The following is a 27,345-nucleotide window of genomic DNA, read 5'->3' as shown; positions in this document are numbered from 1 at the left end:
AGGGACCCACTTGAGCAGGCAGTCTGTCCATTCTCAGATCTCAATTTCTGTGCTGGAAGATCCACTGCTCTCTTCAAAGCTGTAAGACAGGGTCATTTACCTCTGCCGAAGTTTCTGCTGCTTTTTGTTTAGCTATGCCCTGTCCCCAGAGATGGAGTCTACAGAGACAGGCAGGCCTCCTTGAGGTGCAGTGGGCTCCACCCAGTTTGAGCTTCCTGGAGGCTTTGTTTACCTACTTAAGCCTCAGCAATGGTGGGTGCCCCTCCCCCAGTCTCGCTGCTGCCTTGCAGTTAGATCTCAGACTGCTGTGCTAGCAATGAGGCAGGCTCCATGGGCATGGGACCCTCCCGTCCAGGTGTGGGATATAATCTCCTGGTGTGCCGTTTGCTAAGACCCTTGGTAAGGCACAGTATTAGGGTGGGAGTTACCCAATTTTCCAGGTGTTGTGTGTCTCAGTTTTCCTTGGCTAGGAAAAGGGATTCCCTTCCCCCTTGAGCTTCCCAGGTGAGGCGATGGTTCACCCTGCTTCAGCTCTTGCTGGTCGGGCTGTACCAGCTGACCAGCATTGATTGTCCGGCACTCCCCAGTGAGATGAACCTGGTACCTCAGTTGAAAATGCAGAAATCACCTGTCCTCTGTGTCACTCGCGCTGGGAGCTGGAGGCTGGAGCTGCTCCTATTTGGCCATCTTGCTCCGGGAATCCCAATCTCTACTAATTTTTAAAGGCTAAAATATGCTATTATTTTTGTGATTTTTTAAGTAGTCATTTAAAATTCTTTCTTATTGAATTAATTAAATAATATTTAGAAATGGAGTCTTGCTATGTTGCCCAAGCTGCTCTGAAACTCCTGGCCCCAAGTGATCCACTGGCCTCAGCCTCCTGAGTTGCTGGGATTACAGGCATGAGCCACCATGCCCAGCTCAGAAATCTATTTCATATCACATGTATAATAATAATTTAATCACAAAGGACTGTACATTTAATAATGTTTATAAGAGCTAAGGAGATCAAGCAAAGATGTGTGATATGTGTCAAACCTTCAATCCTCTCAGTCTGGTATTTACTAGTGTAAGAAAAAAATTAAAATGTACAACTTGAATTACAGTTGACTCTTGAATATTCAACATAGAGATTGGGGCACTGACCCTTCCTCAAGTAGAAAATTTGCATTTAACTTTTGACTCCCCCAAAATTTAGCTACTAATAACCTACTGTAGAGCACAAGCCCTATGGATAATGTAAACAGTCGATTAACATATTTTGTATGTTATATGTGTTACATATTGTATTCTTACAATAAAGTAAGCTAAGTAAAAGAAAATGTGAAGAAAATCATAAGGAAGAGAAAGTATGTTTACTGTTTATTAAGTGGAAGTGGCTCCTCATGAAGGTCTCCATCCTCATCATCTTCACATTGAGTAGGCTGAGGAGGAGGAGGAAGAACAGGCTGTCTCAGGGGCAGCAAAGGCAGAAGAAAATTGGTATATAAGCAGACCCACACAGTTCAAACCAGTGTTGTTTAGGATCAGCTGTATAATCTGCCTTAGAGAAAAGGTTTCGTTTTTTTTTTTTTTGTGAGACGAAGTTTCCCTCCTGTCACCTAGGCTGGAGTGCAGTGGCGCGATCTCAGCTCACTGCAATCTCTGCCTCCTGGGTTGAAGCAATTCTCCTGCCTCAGCCTCCCAAGTAGCTGGGATTACAGGCGCCCACCACCACGCCCGGATAATTTTTGTATTTTTGGTAGAGACAGGGTTTCACCACGTTGGTCAAGCTGGTCTTGAATTCCTGACCTCAGGTGATCTGCCTGCCTCGGCCTCCCAAAGTGCTGGGATTACAGGCATGAGCTACTGTGCCCAGCCTTTTTTTTTCTTTTTGAGATGGGGTTTTGCTGTGTTATCAGGCTGGATTTGAACTCCTGGCCTCAAGGGATCCTCCCATGTCAGCCTCTTGAGTAGCTGGGACTACAAGTGCCTGCAAAATTTTACTTTTGAAAAATATGGGGCAAGTTCAGTGGCTCATGTCTGCCGTCTGTAATTCCAGGACTTTGGTAGGCAGAGTTAGAAGGATTGTCTGAGCCCAGGAGTTGGAGACCAGCCTGGACAATATGGTGAGGCCCTGTCTCTACTTAATAAATTCTTTAAAATTGAAAATAGAAAAAGAAAAATATGGCTGGACAAGGTGACTCACGCCTGTAATTCCAGCACTTTGGAAGGCCAAAGCTGGCAGAGCACCTGAGGTCTAGAGTTTGAGACCGGTCTAGCTAACACGGTGAAACCTCGTCTCTACTAAAAATACAAAAAATATTAGCTGGGGATGGTGGCGCACGCCTGTAGTCCCAGTGCACTCCAGACTGGGCAACAGAGGGAGACTCCATCTCAAAAAAAAAAAAAAAAGTAAAAGAAAAATATGATTGCCCCAATTTAAATTGAGATTAGAGGTAATGCATATGTCAGCTAGATTTAGTCATTATACCATGTATATATACTTCAAAATATTATGTTATACACAGTAAATACATACAATTTTATCTGTTAATTAAAAAAATAAAAAAAAATTTTAAACTGAGATTACCCTTTTTGTGTTGGGCCATTTATTTACTAATCAACCTGTTTGAGGAACTTGATGTTTTTTTCAGCTTATATAGACAACAATTTTGCTGAGTGATAGAGAGTTTGCTTATATTTTAAGGACAGAGAAGCTAAACACAGGGACATAAAGTTTTTTTATCCATCGTAAACTCTAAAGGGGAGTATAAATCTAAAGTGGTTGATTCATGCTCCTGGCTTTTCGCTACTAGATAACTCTCTCTCCTACTCTTAGGTAATAACACGCATAGCCAAAATTAAGCCTCTTATGTTGCCTTGGATTCTGTTACTTTAAATAGGCACTCACCAGATTATAATTTTGGCTTGTTTGGAGATTGCTGGAGTCTGATACTAATTTTTTTCCTTCCCCCCCACAAAATTACAATGGACAAGCTAGAAGTCAGGAACAATTATTCCAACAGTACAATTAAATGGGCTTTTCTCCTGGCATTTTTCTTGCCATCTTTAATCATTGTTTGAGTCTGAAGTTAAAGGAAATAGTCATAAGAGAAGAATTCTTTAGAGAGAGAGAGGAGAGTCAGTCCATAGTTTTCCTCAAACAGAATAGATACTTTCCAAAACATTTTCCAAAAACTATTATGTAAGCTAACATTGCTCGTTAGAAATGATGCCTGTGGAGAGGATATAGACTTGGAGGATGATGTTTGCTTAGAAGGGAGCTAAGGCAAATAAACATCTTGAAGTTTCTAAGATTTCAAGCCTAATTCAATAATAGGATTATGGCTAAATTGCTAAACTTAAAATAATTGCCTTATGAACAGTCATATTGATTATGACTAAAAAGCATGGAGGATTTGTGTTCTATTTTTAGAGTAGATATACGATCTTTGTTGGGGAGGCTAAGGGATGCATTTAATCAATCAATTTTCTGAAAGTATAAACTGTGTGATGTATGGATGTGAGGTGAGAGAAGACAGTTCCCTATCTCCGGAAGCTCTTAGCTGCACAAGTAGGGAAGAAAACAATGCTATTGTCTGAATGTTTGTGTCTTCTCAAATTCACATGTTGAAATCCTAACCCCCAATGTGAGGCGTTAGGAGGTAGGGCCTTTGGGAGCTGATTAGGTCATGAAGGCGGGCACCTTATCAGTGGGATTAGTGCCTTTATAAAAGAGACCCCAAGAGAACTAGTTCTTCTCTTTTACCACCTGAGGACACAGTGAGAAGGTGCCATCTATCATCCAGGAAACTAGCCTTCACCAGACAATGAATTTGCTGGCACCTTGGACTACCCAGCCTCCAGACTGCAGTAAATAAATTTCTGTCGCTTATAAGCCACTTAGTTTATGGCATTTTGTCATAGCAGGCCAAACAGACTAAAGCAATTAATACACCTAGAATAACATTGCAATACTAAAAGGTGTGGGACCAGTTACAAGTGCCTCTGAATTCAAAGTGGGAAAGAATAGACAAGTGAGATTTCTGTGATTTAAAAGAGGTGTTAGAAATTGTATGTAGAGGCCAGGCTCCATAGCTCATGCCTGTAATCCCAACACTTTACAAGGCTGAGGTGGGCAGATCACTTAAGTCCAGGAGTTCCAGACCAATGTGAGCAACATAGCGAAACTCAGTCTCTATTAAAAAAAAAAAGAAGAGGAAGAAAATTAGCCCGGTGTGTTTGTGTTGGCACATGCCTGTGATCCAGCTACTTGGGAGGCTGAGTGGGAGGACCACTTGAACCTGGGAGGTGGGGGCTGCAGTGAGCCATGATTGCGCCACTGGACTCTAGCCTAGATGACGGAGCGAGACCTAATCTCAAAATAATAATAATAATAAAAGAACAAGATAAATTGTATGTAGCAGGGCGTGGTGGCAGGCACCCGTAATCCTAGCTATGTGGGACGCTGGAGGCAGGAGAATCACTTGAGCTCGTGGAAGTTGCAGTGAGCGGAGATCGCACCACTACACTCCAGCCTAGGTGACAGAGCGAGACTCCGTTTCAAAAAAAAAAAAAAAGGAAAAAGAAAAAGAGAGTGAGAGAGAAAAAAAAGAGTGAGAGAGAAAAATCACATGTGAAGTCTGGAACAGAGAACTGAGGTTCAAAATCTGGCATGTGGCCAGGGTTTAAAGATGCTGAATCCAGGCTGGGTGTGGTGGCTCACGCCTGTAATTCCAGCACTTTGGTAGGCCGAGGCGGGTGGATCACCTGAGGTGAGGAATTTGAGACCAGCCTCAACATAGAGAAACCCTGTCTCTACTAAAAATACAAAATTAGCCGGGCATGGAGGTGCATGCCTGTAATCCCAGCTACTCGTGAGGCTGAGGCAGGAGAATTGCTTGAACCTGGGGGCAGAGATTGCAGTGAGCCGAGATGGCGCCATTGCACTGTAGCTTGGGCAACAAGAGCGAAACTCCGTCTCAAAAAAAAAAAAAAAAAAAAGATGCTGGATCCAAAATATACTCAGATCAAGACTGATAGTTTTATTCTGTTGGCTACCGAATGGAGTGTTTTCAACCTTAAGGTTTTTAGATGGACTTGAGAAAGATTACAAATTTGTGACATAAAATCAAGTTCATCACTGAGTAGCCAAATTTTTTTGATGATTGAAAATTATGCATACTTTGTTTCATTTCTCTTTTTTTATTTTTATTTTTTAGAGACAAGGTCTCTGCTCTGTCACTCAGGCTGGAGTGCAGTGGTGCGATCATAGCTCACTTCCACCTGCAACTCCTGGGCTCAAGCAACCCTCCCACCTCAGCCTCCCAAGTAGCTAGGGTTATAAGTACATGCCATCACACCTGGCTAATACTTTCAATTTCACAGTTATTTATACTCTTAGAGTATTTTGAATGTATATATGTGCAGCATTATATATCTCTAGGATTTTATTCATTGATATATCCCTGGAACATTACCTGGCATATAGTAGGCATTATAAGAATTGTTGAGTAATTAATGAATGTTCATGCATCCATGTATGTATATGCATATATGTGTAGTTATTCAACTTAGTCTCACTAGTCATTATAATAGTTACATATTTGAGTGATTTATATAAGAATAGCCATGATTCGCAATGCTGATCATCTGTTCTCACGGAAACACACACGGACTTAACAAAGGTTTTGAATTACAAAAAGCAACAGATGCCTGTTGTCAATTTTTTAACAATATAGAAATATGAAAAATAAAAAATGGAAGCTGTTCACATGTTTTCATGCACAAACATGTATACAGATGTATATACTTTATTTTTAACACAAAAATAGGAACTGTGTATTTTTCTTTTCTTGCTTTTTTTTTTTTTTTGAGATGGAGTCTCGCTGTGTTGCCCAGGCTGGAGTACAGTCTCATGATCTTGGCTCACTGCAACCTCCACCTCACAGATTCAAGTGATTCTCCTGACTCAGCCTCCCGAGTAGCTGGGACTATAGGCGCGTACCACCAAGCCTGGCTAATTTTTTGTATTTTTAGTGGAGACGGTGTTTCACCATGTTGGCCAGGCTGATCTTGAACTCCTGACTCAAGTGATCCACCCACCTCGGCCTCCCAAAGTGCTGGGATTACAAGTGTGAGCCACCACTATTCTTGCCTTTTATATTCAGCCATATATTAGATATTTTTTCCATCAGTATAACCTCATTCTTAGCATGCATTGTATTAGATATGCCAGAATCTATTTAACCTCTTCCTTTTTTGTTTTTTATTTTTATTTAAAAAATTGTTTATACTTTTTACTTTTTATTTTTAATAGAGGCAGGGTTTCATCATGTTGCCCAGACTGGTCTTCAACTCCTGGGCTCAAAGGAACCTCCTGCCTCCCAAAGTGCTGGGATTACAGATGTGAGCCACCGCGCCCAGCTACTTCCTATTTCCTAGTAGTAGAAATAAGATCGTTTCCACTTTTTAAATATAATGAGCAATGTTTCAGGGGACGTTGTTGTACACATATCCTTTACTTGCATATTTCCGTAGGAGAAATTTTGAGATGCAGAATTGATGAATCAGACGGTATGAGTATTCTAAATTTTGATAGAAAATCTGCATTTTAATTGCTATTCACATACTCTTGATTTCGGTTTGATGAGAAGGAACCCAGCCAACCCAGGAAAATACCTTCTGCAGAAGGCTGCTAAGATTTCTTCCTCATCTTGGGCCGGCTGTGGTGGCTCATGCCTGTAATCCTAGCACTTTGGGAGGCTGAGGCGGGTGGATCATGAGGTCAGGAGTTTAAGACCAACCTGGCCAATATGGTGAAACCCCGTCTCTACTAAAAATATGAAAATTAGCTGGCTGTGGGGGCGGACGCCTGTAATCCCAGCTACGGGGGAGGCTGAGGCAGAGAATTGCTTTAACCCAGGAGGCGGAGGTTGCAGTGAGCTGAGATTGCACCACTGCACTCCGGTCTGGGTGACACAGTGAGACTCTCCTTCTCAAAAAAAATAAATAAATAAATAAGATTTCTTCCTCATCTTATGGACTGATTTCCAGGAGACCCTACCTTAGCTGCCTGAAGCTCTAGTGCAGATCACTGTCACATCCTTAAGAAGAGCTAGTTCTGGGACTTTTTCTAGAATATGGAATTATATATTTCTTTCCTTTTAGATTTGTAAGATATTTTTAACTGGACAGGATCTTAGAGACCATTCCCCTTATTTTGAGAGTAAACTTTTGGTTGAAAGTTAAATAAAATAACTCAAACTGGCTGAAACAATAAAAGGAATGCATTGGCTCACATTAACTGACAAATTCCGGATATTGAGTAGGCTTCCTGTATGATTTGAGCCAGATTTATAATATAATCACTTTTCAGTGATATTCTTGGCTCTGCTCCATTCCATATATTGGCTTCATCCTTGGCCTGGCTTTCCTTGTAAGGCTACTGATAATTTTGGGACTGTGTATATCCTATTTACACCCAAGGTGAGAAGATGTTCCTTTCTCCAACTATCAAAAGTTCTGAACCTCATCCTAATTAGAACAGCTTAGGATAATTGTTCATCCCTGAGTCAGTAACTCTTACAAGGAGCATAGGTTCACAAAGACTCACCCTAGAGCTAGGTGTAAGCCCAATCCTATCTGAACGCTACACAATGAAGGAGGAGGGGATGGATTCTGATTAAACAGTCACCTACTAGGGAGGAACTTTCTTTCCTCTTGCGTCACGTTTCCATGTAGAGGGACTTCTACTACAGTAACACTGTTGGCCCCCACTTCACCCCTCCCCTGCCTGCTAGGTTAGCAAAGTTGTCATGGTCTTCATTTCTCCATTGGATGGCGCTAATCTTATTAAAGGTAGCAAGCATTGGAGAGTCTTCCATTTTCTTTCCACCTGGGCCTTACATGGGACAGCAATACTGAACTAAATGTAGATGCTCTACAGAGTCAAATATCCCCTTCAGTGGCCTGAGCCAGGGTTTGGTTAGCAGGAAGAAAAAGATTGGAAGGATGGAAAGTAATGTAGTAAACCTTCTTGGCCACAGACCTGCTCTTTCTTCGGATCAGTTTCAGCTTTTTTTTTTTTTTTCAGACCGAGTCCTCTCTGTCACGCCAGGCTGGAGTGCAGTGGTGCTATCTCCACTCACCACAATCTCCGCCTCCCAGATTCAAGCGATTCTCCTGCCTCAGCCTCCTGAGTAGCTGGGATTACAGGCGTTCATCATTGCGCCCAGCTAATTTTTGTATTTTCAGTAGAGATGGGGTTTCACCATGTTGGCCAGGGTGGTCTTGAACTCCTGACCTCAGGTGATCTGCCCACCTTAGCCTCCCAAAGTGCTGGGATTACAGGTGTGAGCCACCGCACCCCAGCCAGCTTTAGCATTAACAGAGGCTACATTTAATATTAGAACCTGTTCTCCACCTGTTGGCATCCTATATCTTATTTCGCAATTGGTTCCAATCTTAGGGAAGAAAGATGAAGGTGTTGATTGACCTTTTAAAACCCAAACCCTGCTGGGTGTGGTGGCTCATGCCTATAATCCCAGCACTTTGGGAGGCTGAAGTGGTAGCATTGCTTGAGCCCAAGAGTTTGAGACCAGCCTGGGCAATATAGCGAGACTTCATCTCTGTTTAAAAAAAAAAAAAAAACAACAAAAAACACAATACTACCCTATTTCAGCTTCTGGTCTCTTTAGAGCTTTTCCTTCCCATAGATGAAGACACTTGATGTTGATTTTCAGGCCTATCCCTGCCCTGTTTTCGGCTTCAAATGTGTTCTGCTTGGACCTTCTACCAAGTCCTGTCCCTGTCTTTTGTATTTAGACTTCGTCATTGTACTTAGGTCATTAGAATTGAGTTTCTACCTTATATGCAAGTATCTCTCTCCAGGAGCCCTCAGTCATAGTATCTTGGGTTCTGCTCTGGTAGCCTACCTAGGTCTCCAGTTCCTTTTTCAGGCTGGGCCCTTGCAGGTTACCCTCTATATTAATTTCCTAGGGCTGCTGCAACCAATTACCACAAACTTGGTGGTTTAAATAACAGAAATTAATTTTCTCACAGTTTTAGATGCCACAGGCTAAAACCAAGGTGTCAGGAGGGCTGATTCCTTCTGGGGGCCCCCAGGGAGAATCCATTCCAACCCTCTCTTCTAGCTGGTGGTGTCTGCTGGCAACACTTGGCACTCCTTAGCTTGTGGCAACAACACTCCAAGTTCTGTCTCTGTCTTCACATGATCTTCGCATCTGTGTGTCTCAATATCTCAAATCTCCCTTTCTTATAAGGACGCCAGTCATTGGGTTTAGGGCCCACTCAGCTATACTTGCACTGCATTAAGGATCTCAGGATGAGATCCTCAATTACATCTGCAAATATTTTATTTCTGAATAAGATCACATTCACAGGTATAGGGATTAGGACTTGGACACACTTTTTTGGGGCCACAATTCAATCCACTATATTCCCTTCATTTCTTATTCCAACTGGACAGAACCCATGATTCCTTGATAGACTTCCTGAAGCTGCTTGCCTGGAATTTTATATTATTTTATTTTGTTTTTTGGAGGCAGAGTCTCACTCTGTCTCCCAGGCTGGAGCACACTGGTGCAATCTCGGCTCACTGCAACCTCCACCTCCTGGGTTCAAGCAATTCTCCTACCTCAGTCTTCCAAGTAGCTGGGATTATAGGTGTGCGCCACCACACCTGGATAATTTTTGTATTTTTAGTAGAGACAGGGTTTCCCCATGTTGGCCAGGCTGGCCTTGAACTCCTGGCCTCAGCTGATCCACCTGCCTTGGCCTCCCAAAGTGCTGGGATTACAGGTGTAAGCTGCTGTGCCCCTCCTTGCTTGCCCGGATTTCTGAATGCCAGATGCCTTGGATGCTCCTTTCTGTCACCATTTGCAACAACTAAATCTTAGGGCCCCTTTTGCTGACTGTGTAGATGCCGTCTAGAGATTGTGGCCCACTTTGGATGCTAAGTTTGACTGCCACATTGAACTTCTCTTGTCAACACAGCACAGGCTCAGTGCCCCCAACCCCTCTATACCCCTCTCAGAATTTATCACATCTCATTGAGTGGGCCTGGAACTAGGTCTGCATATCTCCATTGGTTCTATCTGATTAAAGTGACCACAGCCTGTTGTATTCTGAAATGCTACGCAAGAAGTGCTAGACCTCTTGGACTGATTTTCATGACTGGGCGTGGTGGCTCATGCCTGTAATCCCAGCACTTTGGGAGGCCAAGGCAGGAAGATCATTTGAGTTTAGAAGTTCGAGACTAGCCTGGGCAATGTATGGAGACCCCATCTCTATTAAAAATAAAAATAAAAAATTGGCCAGGCGGGATGGCTCACGCCTGTAATCCCAGCACTTTGGGAGGCTGAGGCAGGCATAGCACTTGAGCCTAGGAGACCAGCCTGGCCAACATGGTAAAACCCCAGCTTTACAAAAAATACAAACATTAGTGGAGTGTGATAGCTTGTGCCTGTGGTTCCTGTACTCAGGGGGCTGAGAGGTGGGAGGATCATTTGTGCCCAGGAGGTGGAGGCTGCAGTGAGCTGTGATCGTGCCACTGAACTCCAGCCTAGGTGGCAGAGTGATACCTTGGTCAAAAAATAAAAGAAAAGAAAGAAAGAATTAGCTGGGCATGGTGGCATGTGCCTGCAGCTGCAGCTCCTAGGGAGGCTGAGATGAGAGGATCACTTGAGCCTGGAAGATGGAGGCTGCAGTGAGCTATAATCACACCACTGCACTTCGCCCACAATCCCTCACACTCCTCCTTTCCAACCTGGGCCCCTCAGAATGCGTCCTGCAAAGAAGGGTGGCGAGAAGAATTACAGTTCTGCCATCAATGAACTGGTGACCAGAGAATATACCATCAACATTCACAAGTGCATTCATGGAGCTGGCTTCAAGAAGTGTGCCCCTTGGGCACTCAATGAGATCTGGAAATTTGCCATCAAGGACATGGGAACTGCAGATGTGCACACTGATACCAGCCTTAACAAAGCTGTCTTGACCAAAGGATTAAGGAATGTCCCATACGGCATCCCTATGCAGTTGTCCAGAAAACGTAATGAGAATGAAGATTCACCAAACAAGCTTTCAAAAATCTACAGTCAATGTGGATGAGAACTAACCGCTGATCATCAAATATATCAAATAAAATTATAAAACTGCCTTCCAAAACAAAAAAATCATACCACTGCACTCCAGCCTGAGCAACAGAGAGAGACCCTGTCTCAAAAAAAAAAAAAAAAAAAAAAATGAAAATAATGAGACAGAGTATGTTAAAATGTCTAGCTCAGTGCCTGGCACACAGAAGCAATGACTTACATATATTGAATACTTTCTACATGCTAGGGACCGTGATAAGCACTCTACATGTATTATCTCCTTCAAACTTCACAATAACTTAATATTGATCCACACTGGACAAATAAGGAAATTAAAGCTAGAGTAACATTAAGCAGATTGTCTTATAGATACTAAAAGAAGTGAGATTTGAATCTAGGTAGTGAGAGTCTGGAGGCTGTCCCCTACATCGGCACACCAAACCACCACAAAACATACTGGTTGAAAAAAACCAAAATCGAATAAAATTTTTGTAAGAATTTGGATCAGTCCTTGTCAATCAACTAAAATGAGCAGAATTTTAGGAAATGTAAAGTTTTGAAACTTTACAAAATTTTTTGAAAATGAGTAGGATGCAATAAAAACTGGACATAAATCTTTTGGCTCTTTTTTGTTTGTAAATAGGTTTGTGAGTACAATTTATTTATTTATTTATTTGTTTGTTTGTTTGTTTATTTGACAGGGTCTTGCTCTGTTGCCCAGGCTGAAGGGCAGTGGCGCAAACTCAGCTCATCAAAACCTTCATCTCCTGGGTTCAAGCGATCTTCCCACCTCAGTCTCCTAAGTAGCTGGGACCAGAGGCATGCATCACCGTGCCCAGCTAAGAGGTACAATTTCTATATATCAAAATGTATTTGCTGTAAGAGCACATTGGGTTTTGACAAATACATCCATCTGTGAAAGCACTACCACAATCAAGATACAACATTTTCCCATTGCTCCAGAAAGTTCCCTCCTGCCCTTTTACAGTCAATTTCCCACCACATCCCACCTCTGGCCCTAGGCAACCACTGATCTGCTTCCTGTCCAGTCTAGAATTTCCTATGGGTAGAGTGATACACTATGGACTCCTCCGTGCCTGGCATCTTTTGCTTAGCATATTTTTGACAGCCAAGCACCCTGTTGCATGTATCAGCGGTTCATTCCTCTTTACTACTAAGTGCTGTTCCCTTGTATGAGGATACCAATTTAATTCTCCATTCATCTGGTGATGGACATTTGGCTTATGGATCAGTCAGGAGATAGAAACCAGTAATTTGAACAGGAAAATGTATTATAATTGTTAGCTAGTAAAAAGTGGTTAACAACAACAAGGGGTAAAAGAGGGTTCTAAGGTGGCTCAAACCCGTAATCCCAGCACTTTGGGAGACTGAGGCAGGTGGATCGCTTGAGCCTAAGGGTTGGAGACCAGCCTTGGCAACAGGGTGAAACCCTGTCTCTACCAAAAATACAAAACACTAGCTGGGTGTGGTGGCACATGCCTGTGGGTGGTCCCAGCTATTCAGGAGGCTGAGGTGGGAGGATCGCTTGAGCCAGGGAGGTGGAGGAAGCAGTGAGCCAAGATTGTGCCACTGCCCTCCAGCCTGGGTGAGTGACCCGCCCACCTCCCAGAAACAGAGGGCTGTAAGGGATCGAGAAGCAGCAAGTACAGTGAGGGAGAGTGGACTCTCCAAAATATTTAAATTGTGTTAAGGAGAGGAGAGGTTATTTTTGTCTTTTGATGCTATGACAATCCTTGTCAACACCATTCTTCACCACCACACTCTAGCCACATACAAACAAACTAAGAAAGAAGGGATTGATTGCTAATGTAACTATTTAGAGCCCAAAACATTCATTGGACCACATTGTACTAGTAGTCAGTCACCATGTGCCACTAGCTTAGCAGTGCTATCAATCTCTCATTCCTCCACTTTCACAGACCATGGCAGGACTCAGCTATCCCAAGCATGCCATGCAGTCCATTTGAGTCTTTACCAGTAAGTCCTTTGGAGACAGCAGATCATTGCTCAGATTTTTGTTCACTGAGCTAATTTACTTCTCTGTCATTATTTTAGAGGACAATCTGCATACAATGATACATAGCTAATTCTTGAGTATCCTTTAAACTTCGTTTCATTGTAGCTTAATGCAGAATATACTTACACAGTGTCATCCTGAAGTGACAATTAGAAAAGTATACGGATATTTTCAAATTCGTGTTTAGTTTTGTAATGTGTGACTATTCTCTTAAAAGCTTTAGGAAAGATTTTAGGAATTCTATTTTTATGAGATTAGTATATTTTAATTGCCCACATTGTTTGTTGGTGATTCAATTTTTTTCACCTTAAAAATATTAATGTGGGGCTTACAAGCTCATAAATCAGTTACTGTTCAAATTTTTTTAAAAGCCGGCCGGGCGCGGTGGCTCACGCCTGTAATCCCAGCACTTTGGGAGGCCGAGGCGGGCGGATCACAAGGTCAGGAGATTGAGACCACGGTGAAACCCCGTCTCTACTAAAAATACAAAAAATTAGCCAGGCGCTGTGGCGGGTGCCTGTAGTCCCAGCTGGTCGGGAGGCTGAGGCAGGAGAATGGCGTGAACCCGGGAGGGGGAGCTTGCAGTGAGCCGAGATCCGGCCACTGCACTCCAGCCTGGGTGACACAGCGAGACTCCGTCTCAAAAAAAAAAAAAAAAAAACTGACGTGCTTTGGCTAGTGCAAACAGTAAAACGGTTTTTTAACTGTGTTTGTTTGATTAGCTTGGAATCTAACAAACATTCTGTAAGAAGTCACTACCAAGGATAGGAGAAACAGATAGCCTGGCACTTCCTTCCTTACTAATGAAATGTTATGCATCTCAGTACTTTCTACGCAAGGAAAAGCAATATTGTATAAGAGTAATTAAAGTGTTCACAATTAGGTTCATACTCTGGTTTCTCTTCAGATCGTATACATCTTTTGTCTTTTACTAAAGATTTCTGTGGAAAGGAACAATTCTGAGTTTCTGACTAAGTTTTGTTTTGTTTTGAGACGGAGTCTTGCTCTGTTGCCCAGGCTGGAGTGCAGTAGTGTGATCTTGGCTCACTGCAACCTCCGCCTCTCGGGTTCAAACCATTCTTCTGCCTCAGCCTCCCAAGTAGCTGGGACTACAGGCATGCACCACCACACCTGGCTAATTTTTGTATTTTTAGTAGAAACAGGGTTTCACCATGTTGGCCAGTCTGGTCTTGAACTCCCAACCTCATGTGATCCACCCGCCTCGGCCTCCCAAAGTGCTGGGATTACAGGTGTGAGCCACCATGCCTGGCCCAGGGCTTATTTTTTAAAAAATGTTACAGATATTAAAGTTTGTATATTTTCCTAGTAGCATCAACAACCTGTTATTACCTAGATAACCACCCTTCTTTCATCACTCAAATATAAATTGAGGGGCTATATAGGACCAGAGTTCTGCTACATACCAGAAAAGTGAAGAACCACAGAGTCCAACTCTTGCTCTGTGGAGTTTATAGCACAGCTAAGAAGACACAGAAAAGTCATTACAAGTGTTTTTGAAGAAGTACAGGGTGCAATAGGACCTAAAGGTCAATTACCCAGACTGTGGCTCACCCTGATTTCTTGATTCTTCTTGTATTTTCTTTTCTTTTTTTTGGGTGGGGGGAGGCGCGGGGGACAGAGTCTTGCTCTGTCGCCCAGGCTGGAGTGTGGTGGTGTGATCTCTGCTCACTGCAACCTCCGCCTACCAGGTTCAAGTGATTCTCCTGCTTCAGCCTCCCGAGTAGCTGGGACTACAGGCGCCCGCCACCACACCTGGCTAATTTTTTGTATTTTTAGTAGAGACGGGGCTTCACCATCTTGGCCAGGCCCCTCTCGAGTTCCTGATCTCAAGTGAGCCTCTTGCCTTGGCCTCCGAAAGAGCTGGGATTACAGGTTTGAGCCACTGCACCCGGCCTCATTTTATTTTTATAGAGACAGAGTCTCACTATGTTGCCCAGGCTGGTCTTGAATTCCCGAACTCAAGTGCTCCTCCTGCCTCGGTCTCTCAAAGTGCTGGGATTACAGGCCTGAGCCAACGTGGCCAGCCACTTCCATTTCAAAATTGAAAAAAGAAAGTGAAGATACAAGCTACATTAAATGATGGTATGCATGCACATTTATCTTCCAGGAAGAATATTATTCAGTCAAATAATCGAGGTTCTCTCAGGCAACCTCTCTGGAAGGTTTGCTTGTGTGTCTGGTGGTAGATACCCCAAATCCCCAAAGAAGAAAGCAGGGAGTGGTGTGGAAGGGGTTGCCATGTGGAGATGAATTGGATTCAGTTTTCTGTCTTTTAAGTTTTATTTTTACTTACATGGCTGGGCACAGTGGCTCATGCCTGTAATCCTAGCACTTTGGGAGGCCAAGGCGGGAGAATTGCTTGAGCCCAGGAGTTTGAGAGCAGCCTGGGTAATATAGTGAGACTCCGTCTCTTAAAAACATTATTTTTTTAAATAAATAAATTTTATCTTCACTTAGGTGGAGACAGAGTCTCCCTATATTGCCCAGGCTGGTCTTGAACTCCTGGTCTCATGGGATCTTCCCACCTGGGCTTCCCAAACTGTTGGGACTACAGGCGTGAGCCACTGAGCCCAGTGAGTTTCCTTTCAAAGGGAAAAGAAGTGGTTGTCGAGCTCTTTCCGAAGAGGCAAAAGACAGAGCTGAGCAGGGCAAGAAAGCCGTGCCCTTGGGAGGAGCAGAGTTCAGGGTCTAATTCCTGTTGCTTTAGCCTCCGATTGCTACCTGCCGGGAGAGCCGATAACATTGCATGGGTACAGGGCTGCGGAACTGGAGCGCCTTGGCTATTTACACTGACCTGGAAAATGTCAGGATAAATGACAGAAGGCGGGGGTTGGTGACTGCACTCCTTCTAGAAGTCTCAACGCTTTGTGGGTATTGAGTTGTGTTTTTTCCCCCTCACCGTTGACTTATCACTAAGTCACTGAGGAAGGATGGCCTGTAAATCGGAAGGGAGGGACTTAAAGTGAGACAGACACCCCCCACACAGGTCACAGTTTAAAAGAAGATGGTTCAGACCGTTATGCGAAATGATCTCAGAGTGGCTGTTCACCTTCCCCAAAGCTGCATTAAAAAAAATTAGGATGGGTGACATCCCCCTTAGAAGACAGACCCCCCACACTGAGACTAGCCCTCTTATCGACTGGCCAGGGCGAGGAGGGGTGTGTGCAGGGTCGCCCTCGATGCCGCAGCCGGGGCAGGTGGGCATGAATGCGGCCCCACGCCAGGCTCGGCCTTCGAGCCCGCGGGCGCGCGCGCACGGTAGAAGCGCGCGCCTCCGCCCCTCGCGTGCGCGCCCCCCACCCCTCACCGTTGCACGCGCCGAGCCCCGGTCCCCCCGCCTGCCCCGCGCTCCCACAGCCCGAGCGCCGCTCAGCTGACCCGCGGGCGCCAGACGCGGCGGCTCTCAGCTCGCGAGCGCAGCTGCGGCGGCGCGGACCTCTCAGGCCGACACTCCCCCCGCGCCCCTCCCCCACCTGGCCGGGCTCCGGACCCGCCGCGCGCGAGCCCGCGGCCGCTTCCCCCGCGCCGAGCGAGGAGGCAGGCTGCGGCGGCGAGAGGCGGCTGCGCGGCCATGGGCGCGCCAGTGTCGCCCTAGGGCGGGCGCAGATACCACAGCCGGAGCGGTGGAGGCAGCCTCCACAGAAAGCCTTCCCGGGCGGCGGCGGCGGCCACTAGAGCAGCGCGGCCGGGATGAGCGGGAGCGGCGCGGCGCCCGGCCCGGGCTCGGGCTCCTCCCCGGCCGCCTGCCGCTTCGCGCACTACTTCGTGCTGTGCGGGATCGACGCGGACAGCGGGCTGGAGCCTGACGAGCTGGCGGGTAAGGCTAGGGCTTGGGTTCCCTCAGGCGGCTCTGGGTTCCCTCAGGGGCGCGGGGGACGCTGCGGGGACGCGCGGGAGGCGGGGTGCGGGCGCCAGACAAAGTCAGCTCCCAGCGGCGTCCCCCCGCCTCTCTCTGGCCGAACGGGCGCTCGGGCGCGATTTAATGACATTGTTATTTATTCCGCGTGCGGGCTGTGCGGCTGCGCCCACCCGGGCTTTCGCCTCCGGGCGCTGGGTTATTAATAACGGGCGCGGGGGTGGCCCCAAGGGCATGGTCCCCGCCTGGTGCGTCGGCCCCTTCGCCCGCAGCCGCACGCGGAGGCGGCCAGTGACTCACCGGGAGCGCGGGTTGCCCCCCGGCCGCCGTGCCTGCCTCCCACCCGCCGGCCTCCCAGCCCCGGCCGCGAAGTTTCGGCCCCGCACGTGACGCCGCTCTCGGGCCTCTTGGGGGAGGGGGAGTCGGACTCAGCTCGGCTGCCGCGGGGGTAGAGTCCGCGGAGGCGCCGGTGGCCGTGCGGTGCGAGCGCGGGGCGGAGGCCGGTCGGACTTCATCCTGGACTCTGCCCTCTGCGCCGCCTCCCGCTCTGCGGTGCCGGCCAAGTCACCTTTTGGAATCCTGTGGATTTGGCCGCGTCTGGGAGCTGACGGGGACCTTTGGACGCTCGGGATCCAGCACCGCGCTTTGTTGACACTGCCTACACTGTTCCCGAGTTTAAACTCACTTGGGTGCACCGTGTGTTAGTGCCTGGTTTTCCCGGAGGGGTACCGGTCCCTCTGCTTGATTCATTTGATGGCGCAGTGCGGGGCTGTGTTGGGGAAACGATGCGGGGAAAAGGGGCCGTTAAAGGGCAATGGGGGGGCGGCGGAGTGCGCAGTGTCGAGAGGAGGCCGGGGATAAACGACTGATTTCATTTTTCACCCATGTTCCTTTCCGCTTGCCTCCGCGGGATCTGAATCTTGATATGTTGTTGTCGTTAAATGGGTGAGAGAAGTGACATCTACCGCCTGAACTTTGTGTCAGTGTTAAAGACTTAGGTCCATAGCCTTTCAGAACAATTTCCTTAGGACAGATAATTCCTTATTGATTGCACCAACGTAAATTTTTCGCTTTTCCTTTGGTGGGGGTGGGGAGACTGGGAAGAATATATTAAATAATAAACAATAGTAAACAAAACTGTTAAGCCTTAAAATACAGTCCGATCAACCCACGTCTTGGCTACCTTTTTTTCTTAACTCAGCTTCACAGCAAAACATTTTCTTTTTTTCATATTCTTTGGAGGTAGAAACACAAAACATTTTCAACAAAAACTGTAAGTCTAGTTTTAAATTTTGGAGAACTAATAGAATACCAGGTTTTTCTGTATGTGTAATTATGTAATCACATTGTTTCTTCAACTAAGATTTCATGTACATCTTAAGAATGGCTTTGTCAAAGGATATGAAGAAAAAATGTCTGCAGAGAGATTAGGGGAGATTCTTCTCAAACTTGGTGAAGGAATATTCTTATTTTTCTAGACTCCTTTCTTCCCTAAAGATCCTAAACATTTGTGGCACCAGAGTCACTTGGAGGCCTTCTGTCAGTGATGACTGATGAAAGGAAAAAAGCCTGTATTTTTTCTTCTCCATTTGCTTCCTGAAGCTAAAACAGTACCTTTTAGGTGTGACCTAGGACTCTTTAGGCACAGTGAGAATGACGTTAACAATACCATCAGACTTTAATGCATTTTTAAGAAACAAACTCTGATGTCGCTTTTTGCAAAACTGTGAGTGTGGGTGATTGGGATTTCTGCTTCTCATAATATTTAATGTAATCAGGTAATAATGTATTTTGCCTGGTAATATTTCGGTATCATTCATCTAACAGTTTTGAAAGCGTCTATCTGTAGTCGGTTTTTTAGGCACTGGGGACAGCTGTGAGGAAAGCAGTCAGAAATCCCTGCCATCATGGAGCATACGTTCTAGTGTAAAGAGATAATGAAAATACAATAATCTCTCTGTAACCATGGGTGATGGATTCTAGAGTGTCCCCCACACCAAAATCATCGGATGCTCAACTCTCTTATAATAAAATGGTGTAGCATATATAACCTATGAATATTTTCCTATACACTTTGTCATCTCTAGATTACTTATAATACCTATTAACATTGTAATGTTATGTAAATAGTTGTTATACTGTATTGTTTAGGAAATGATGACAAGAAAAAAAGTCTGTGCATGTTCACTACAGATGCAGCTATTGTAGGGCTAACTACATTTTCAATCTGTGCTTGGTTGAATCTGTGGATGCGGAGTCCACATGAAGTGCTGACTGTATATAGTTCTCCAGATGTTAATAAGTGCTATGAGGAAAAATAAAGCAGGGGAGTAGATTTAGGGACATGCCAGCAGAGTGGTAGGATGGTGGGGTTGTGATTTTAAATAAGATGGTTTAGGGAAGTCCTCACAGGGAGGGTGACATTTGAACAGAGCCTTGAAGGAGGTGAGGAAGCAGGCCAGATAGATCACCTGGAGGCACAGCATTGCAGGCAGAAGAAACAGCAAGTGCGAAGACCCTGAGTGGGACAGTCCCTAGTTTGTACTGGTAACAGCAAGGAGTCCAGTATCCCAGTTACTCCGGAGACTGAGGCAGGAGGATCACTTGAACCCAGGAGGTGGAGGTTGCAGTGAACTGAGATTGTGCCAGTGAACTCCAGCCTGGGCAACAGAGGGAGACTCTGTCTCAAAAAAAAAAAAAAAGGTGTTTGTGGTGAGAGATGTTGTTGGCTTGGTGAAGTGGCAGGAAGGACTCAGATTCTAGATAGATGTTGAAGGTTGACCCAATGAGATTTGCTGATGATTTGTATGAATATGTATGAAATCTATGAATATGGTAGTCATATTGAAAGAAAGTGATCAAAGATGATTCCAAGATTTTTGGACTGAACAGTTGTAAGCTTCTCTCCTGAAATAGGAAGACTGGTGGAGAATCAGCCTGGAAATCAGTTCAGTTTTGGATGTGTTAAGTTGGAGGTGTCCATTAGGTGTTCAAATGGAGATGTCACATAGACAAGACATCTCTTGGGGGAAGATCTGGACTGTAGGTATAAATTTAACGCCATGAAATTAGATGAAATTACTTGAGGGTTGAGTATAGATAGAAAAGAGAGGAGGACACTCAAATGGTTGAGCCCTGGGGCCATTCTAGCATGCATAGGTGGGGAGAATGAGGAGGAGACAACTGCGGAGATTGAGGAGTATGGATAGTGACATGGCAGGAAAACAGAAGAATGTCGTATCATGTTCTCAACTAGGAATTTTCTTGACTATTTCTGTAGAGCAACATTTGGGGATCATGAAACTGTGTTAGGCAAATGAGCCAGAAGGTGGTTTCTGTTTTGCTGCATTAATTTCAAAGTTAATGATAGTTAAGTTTCTATTTTGCCTTGCTGGAGCTGATCTGTCTTTATCACACTTTCTTCGCAAGTTGTCACCCTGCCTCTAGAAGGTCTTAATTGACTTCTATTAAACATAAATTCTACCAGTTTGCTTCATAGACTTTCTTAACATATGCATGTTCCTAGAATTCACACTGCAGGTGGTGGGACATTGAAATCAAAGTAAAGACAATAACAGTTAAATAGACTAAGACCTTATAATAAAACTTATCAAGGCTTCAAATAGTTTTTAGACACTCCTAGTAAAACCCAGCTTAAACAGCAATGGAAAAGACTTCTTTCATCTCAAATACATAGATCTCTTAATAGCTGAAAATAATTAAACTATATACATAAAAATATATTTTAAAATGGAGGACTTAGAAACTTTATGGTGATGTCCACATGTATATACTGATATACTCATATTACCTGTTGTCCTTTCTGTACCACATCTTAGTTGTTGTGCTTCTCCTACTCATTGTATATTTTCAAGAGGCACTTTGTCCATAAACAAAATATCCTTTGGGAGAAATGTTTAAATTTCCTTTAAATATTAAAGATAAGGAAAAAGTTTCAAAGCGGAATTCTTTATTGCATATAGAAGAAAGGAGGTATAAATGGAGGTAAATCATGCAATTAGTTAATGTCAGGGAAGGCAGACATCATTTTGAAATCTTATTTTATAGCTCTTATTTCCTTTAAAACCTGGCTATAGGAATACACATGGCTTAATTTACAGCAATCTTTTGAGCAATGGGAAAATGAAGGACATGATAAGGCCTTTATTAAGTGACATAAATATACAGGCCCTCTAAGAGAGCAGGGACTTTGTCTCTTTCATAGTGTCTTATATACAGTACACAGTGTTTAATAAGGGAATGAATATAAGTTTACATATGAGTCTATAAATTATGTGATGACCAGAATATTCTTAGTGTTCCCTTGGTAGTCTGGATTCAGCCCTCCTAATAGTTGTTGAAGTCTGATAGATGAGCTCTCTGCCATAGAGCTTTGTTTAGATCTTTTCTAAAATAGATCTGCAGCTATTTTTAGCTTTGGTTGTGTTGGGTGTGGTTTTCAAAAGAGCGTAGAGACAGTGGAGACCATGATCTGAATTCAAATAAGTATAAAATTTAGTCGAGACTGACAGAATATCATGTCACATTAGTTCTTGAAGGGACCGTAAACATATTTACGGTAAAGAAACTGAGGCTCAGAGATTAAGGGCCCTCTCAGATTACATTTGATCAGCAGTAGACACCTGACTAGTGCCTGGTGGTTCCAGTGCACTATGCTCCGTAGTTATTCTATTTAAGCTCAGAAAAAAGATGAGCTTGACTCATTCAACAAGCATTTCAGGATTGCCCTTATTCCAGACTGAATGTCATAGTCAAGACTGTGCTGAAGTGTGTCTTTTGAAAACAGTGGCTGGGTGTATAGGCTTAGGTGGAATAGAAGCTACCCTGATGCAAATACCATTGGTACTGTGTCAGTTGTTAGCTTTGTTGACATCCTAGGCTCACAGTAGATTCCTGGGAGTTTGGAAGGTCTGCCCCGGGTAGCTCGGGGGCTGGGGAAGGAGTAGTACAGGGATCAGCCTTCATTTTAATGAGGCCAGAGAAGATTCAAGATCTGGTTGCTGTGTGCTAGTTTGACTCTTTGTCCCCAAACCTCATGTTGAAATTTGATTCCTAAAGTTGGAAGTGGGGCTTATTGGGAGATCTTTGGGTTATAGGGGCAGATGCCTCATTGATGGCTTGGTGCCCTCCTGGAGGTAATGAGTGAGTTCTCCCTCTGTGAGTTCCCTGAAGAGCTAGTTGTTAAAAAGAGTCTGGCACCCCTCCCTTACCCTCTTTTTTCCTCTCTCTTGCTATGTGATCGTTAATCGCTTAGCCTTCTGCCATGAGAGGAAGCAGCCTGAAGCCATCACCAGAAGCAGATGCTGGTGCCATGCCTTTGGCGTAGTAGAACCGCAAACTATTTCTTTTTTCTCTCTTTCTCTTTCTTTCTTTTTTTTTCTGGGAGAGGGGAGGGGCGGGAGTGGGGGACAGAGCCTCCGCTGTTACCCAGGCTGGAGTGCAGTGGTGCAATCTTGGCTCATTGCAGTCTCAATCTCCTTGGGCTCAAGCAGTCCTTCACCTCAGTATCCCTAGTAGCTGGGAACACAGGCGTGTGCCACCATGCCTGGCTAATTTTTGTATTTTTTGTAGAGGTGGGGTTTTGCCATCTGTACAAAGATGTTGCCCAGGCTAATCTCAAACTCCTGAGCTCAAGCAGTCCGCCCCTCCTTGGCCTCCCAAAGTGCTGAGATTATAGGCAGTGAGCCACCATGCCTGGCTGAGCCATTTCTTTATAGACTACCCAGCCTCAGGTATTTCTTTATAGCAACACGAAAACAGACTAAGACGCTGTGGTATAATGATCACTCAGTTTTGGAAATCTACTGGAAATGAAACTCTTTATAGTGAAATTGGCCCAAAAGTGAGTGACGCTAAATTCTTTATGATAACCCCAAGGCTCAGGCTTATGGCACATTTTGTTAATGCAGGACACACCAGCATAGACAACTGGGAAGACAAGAGAGGGGAAGAGGGTGAGACAAATAGTGTCTTTGTGGGAGGAGAGAAAGGAAAAGAAAAGAGGACAGGGAGAGAGAAAGGAACCTGAAGGAGTACAAGTTCTGTTTGCTGCTAAGGTGTTAAGACAGACTGTCCTGAAATTCCTGTGCACATCCTTTTCCTTGTATTTCCACTGTTGGTCACAGATACTTTCAGAGTAATAAAAGTAAATATCTAGAATACAATGCTTTGTTAGTCATGATTTCCGTAAAGCTTCATATGGAGAAAACATTTTCCTCTTCTATAATTTACTGAATGGTGGAGATGGTTCTATACAGGACGCTTTAGGAAATGTGTACCATATGCCTGATCCTTAGCATTTTTGTTTAATAATGACCTAAATTTTGTTTTTGGTAAAACCATAACTAACTATTATATTTTGGATTATTTAATGTTAAGTGCTTACAGTGTGTTAGATTCTGGACTACATACATAGGTGATGGTCTCTGTTCTGTAAGAATCTATGATGAAATAGTAATAGTAAAATAGCTAACATATTTATAGTGCTTTCCACATGCCAGACACTGTGCTAAATTCTTGTTGTTTGTTTGTTTGTTTGTTTGTTTGTTTTTGAGACACAGTCTTGCTCTGTTGCTCAGGCTGGAGTGCAGTGGTGTGATCTCGGTTCACTGCAACCTCCGCCTCCCAGGTTTAAGCAATTCTTGTGCCTCAACCTCCCGAGTAGCTGGGACTACAGGTGCATGACACCATGCCCGGCTAATTTTTGTATTTTTTGGTAGAGATGGGGTTTCATCATGTTGGCCAGATTGGTCTTGAACTCCTGACCTCAGGTGATCTGCTTGCCTTGGCCTCCCAAAGTGCTAGGATTACAGACGTGAGCTACCGCACCCAGCCACTGTGCTAAATTCTTCGTAGTCATTACCTCATTCAGTCCAGACAACAACCTTAGGGGCATTGTTTTTTCTCTCGTTTTTTTTTTTTTTTTTTTTTTTTTGACGGAGTCTCACTCTGTCGACCAGGCTGGAGTGCAGTGGCGCGATCTTGGCTCACTGCAAGCTCTGCCTCCGGGGTTCACGCCACTCTCCTGCCTCAGCCTCCTGCGTAGCTGGGACTACAGGCGCCCACCACCACGCCTGGCTAATTTTTTTGTGTGTTTTAGTAGAGACGGAGTTTCACCATGTTAGCCAGGATGGTCTCGATCTCCTGACCTCGTGATCCGCCCACCTCGGACTCCCAAAGTGCTGGGATTACAGGCGTGAGCCGCCATGCCCGGCCCATCTCTCTCTTTTTTTTTTTTTTTTTTTTTAAAGGCTGAGTCTCACTCTGTTGCCCAGGCTGGAGTGCAGTGGTGTGATCTCTGTTCACTGCAACCTGTGCCTCCCAGGTTCAAGCGATTCTCCTGCCTTAGCCTCCTGAGTAGCTGGGTTTAAGGCACGCACCACCACGCCTGGCTACTTTTTGTACTTTTAGTAGAGATGGGGTTTCACCATGTTGTTGGTCAGGCTGGTCTAAAACTCCTGACCTTGTGATCCGCCCACCTTGGCCTCCCAAAGTGCTGGGATTACAGGTGTGAGCCACTGCACCCGGCCTGTTTTCTCTTTTTTTTTTTTTTTTTTTTGAGACGGAGTCTTGCTCTGTCGCCCAGGCTGGAGTGCAGTGGCGCAATCTCGGCTCACTGCAAGCTCCGCCTCCCGGGTTCACGCCATTCTCCTGCTTCAGCCTCCCGAGTAGCTGGGACTACAGGCGCCCGCCACTGCGCCCGGCTAATTTTTTCTATTTTTAGTAGAGACGGGGTTTCACCATGGTCTCGATCTCCTGACCTTGTGATCCACCCGCCTCGGCCTCCCAAAGTGCTGGGATTACAGGCGTGAGCCACCGCGCCCGGCCCTGTTTTCTCTTTTGTACACAGGAGGAAACTGAGTCTAGAGAATTTAAGTACTTTACTCCAGTTCATATAATAAGAAAGCAGCCTAGATTGAATGTCTGCTTGATGTAATTCATCCATACCCATAACCAGTGTATTTGCTGTCTTCCTAGTAACATATGCTGTATCATACAGATTGTAAAATCTACCAGTATACAGATCCCAAATGGGTAACCTTATCATCAAATGAAATTATTTTTTTATTCCTCTATATGGTAAAGATACTAAAGGCGACACTACTGGGCCTTTATGACGTTTATGACCTGACCTAGCTTGTTTCTTCTTTAGTTAGCACTAGTAATTTCTCTTGCATGCATTTCTTCATTCATTCATCAGGGAGTTAGAAGAGTATATATTTAATGATATTTTTGCTTTTGTCAATGAATATTTTTAAAGATAAGATGTTACTATATAAAGGCTTTTACTATGAAATTTTAACTTTTTAAAAAAACTCTTGCTCTTCTTACTGGGTTTTATTATTTCTTAGCATAAATAATTTGTTATTAGGTGAGTTTATAGTTTTTTAAAGGAATGTATGAATGCTTGTGAAACCATAGCTGGCAGGGCAGTGAGTACAGCAATTAGAGCTAGATGCACAGTCAGAAGCTGAGATTCCAGTCCTGGCCTGTCACTTATGACAGCTGCAGGCATCAGTGTTCTTGTCTGTCTTGAAAAGGGTTAAATGAGATGAATGATTTCTAACTACCACCCTTGGGGCCTGAAATTGTTTTTGAGTAAAAAAACTAAGTTTATCCATAAAAAAAAAAAAAAAATCCTAAATGTCATAGAACAAGAGGACCAGTACATACCACATGTATAGTCAGCCCTCCATGTGTGGGTCCCACATCTGTGGGTTCGACCGTCATCAAATTGAAAATACAGTGTTCCAAAAAAATAAAAACCAAAAATGGTGGTTGCATTTGTACTGAACATGTACAAGTTTTTTGCATTTGCTATTGTTCCTTAAACAATACAGCATAACAACCATTTACATGGAATTTGCGTCGTATTAAGTATTGTAACTAACCTGGAGATTATTTGAAGTGTACGGGAGAATGTGCTTGTGTTATCTGTATATACTACACCATTTTATGTAGGGGGCTCAAGCATCTTGGGAGTCTTGAAAACAATCCCACACAGATACTGAAGGATAACTGTACCACATGAGGAGCAATTAAGGAATTACAAAATCAGCCATCAGGAAAGGGAGAAAATCAGTTAGTTTATACTGTTCTCTTTCCAGGAAAGCTACTTTTTTTTTTTTTTTGAGACAGTTTCGCTCTTATTGCCCGGGCTGGAGTGCAATGGTGTGATCTCGGCTCACCGCAGCCTCCGCCTCCCAGGTTCAAGTGATTCTCCTGCCTCAGCTTCCCGAGTAGCTGGGATTACAGGCATGTGCCACCACGCCCCACTAATTTTTGTATTTTTAGTAGAGATGGAGGTTTCACCATGTTGTTCAGGCTGGTCTCGATCTCCCGACCTCAGGTGATCTGCCTGCCTCTGTGCTGGGATTACAGGCGTGAGCCGTTGTGCCTGGCCGAAAGCTACAATTTTTAAGAAGAATTTTGAAATCTTAATGTCAATTAATGGACTCCCAATTATTATCTTCATGGACTTTTAAGGACCCAGGGGTTCCTGTTTGAAATTACCATGCTAATCTCTAGATTATTACTGTAGTATGGATGACACTGCCAGTTCCCAAATAATAGTCAGTGAGATCTTAGAATAATATTTTTCTACTTAAAATTCTCTAATAACTTCCTTTGTATTTAGAATAAGGTTCAAACTTGTAGATATTTGTTTATAACAAAAAATATTACATTTATTTGTTTATTTATAACAAGAATGAGACAGGATCTTGCTCTGTTGCCCAGGCTGGAGTGCAGTACTGCGATCACAGCTCACTGCAGCCTCAACCTCCTAGGCTCAAGTGATCCTCCTACCTCAGCCTCCCAAGTAGCTGGGACTATAGGTGTACACCACCATGCCTGACTAATTAAAAAAAATCTTTTTTTGTAGAGATGGGATCTGTGTTGCCCAGGGTGGTCTTGAACTCCTGGGCTCAAGGGATCTGCCCATCTTGGCCTCTCAAAGTGCTGGGATTACCACTATGCCTGGCCTATGTGTGGGTTTTAAAATCGCTAAAATGGGCCAGGTGCGGTGGCTTACCCCTGTAATCCCAGCACTTTGGGTGGCCAAGATGGGTGGATCACTTGAGGTCAGGAGTTTGTGAGCATGCTCACCAAGGTGGCGGAACTCCGTCTCTGCTAGAAATACAAAAATTAGCTGGACGTGGTGGGGTTTGCCAGTAATCCCAACTACTCGGGAGGCTGAGGCACGAGAATCGCTTGAATCCAAGATGTCAAGGTTGCAGTGAGCTGAGATTGCACTACTGCACTCCAGCCTGGGTAACAGAATGAGACCCTGTCTCAAAAATTAAAAATAA

The 27,345-nt window shown here is 44.4% G+C and overlaps 1 protein-coding gene and 2 pseudogenes across 3 annotated transcripts in view; all 3 read left to right on the top strand.

Moving 5' to 3' along the window:
- The first annotated feature begins 10,785 nt into the window (after window positions 1-10,785).
- Window positions 10,786-11,115, top strand: LOC112635033 (annotated as a pseudogene).
- Window positions 11,116-14,024: 2,909 nt separating this feature from the next.
- LOC112635753 lies at window positions 14,025-14,134 on the top strand (annotated as a pseudogene).
- Window positions 14,135-16,665: 2,531 nt separating this feature from the next.
- The window catches only part of DENND5B (DENN domain containing 5B), a 203,312-nt gene continuing 192,632 nt past the window's right edge, over window positions 16,666-27,345 (top strand). For 2 of the 3 annotated variants that reach the window (XM_025401853.1, XM_025401852.1), the window contains exon 1: window positions 16,673-16,975. In XM_025401853.1, the coding sequence (XP_025257638.1) occupies window positions 16,849-16,975 (127 nt within the window). In that variant the 5' untranslated portion in view covers window positions 16,673-16,848. Of the gene's footprint in view, window positions 16,976-27,345 lie in introns of all 3 variants that reach the window. The other variant, XM_025401854.1, reaches the window with a different exon arrangement.

The sequence above is a fragment of the Theropithecus gelada genome, chromosome 11 (genome assembly GCF_003255815.1).
Source record: "Theropithecus gelada isolate Dixy chromosome 11, Tgel_1.0, whole genome shotgun sequence".
NCBI lineage: Eukaryota > Metazoa > Chordata > Mammalia > Primates > Cercopithecidae > Theropithecus > Theropithecus gelada.
This window is presented reverse-complemented; position numbering and strand designations above follow the sequence as displayed.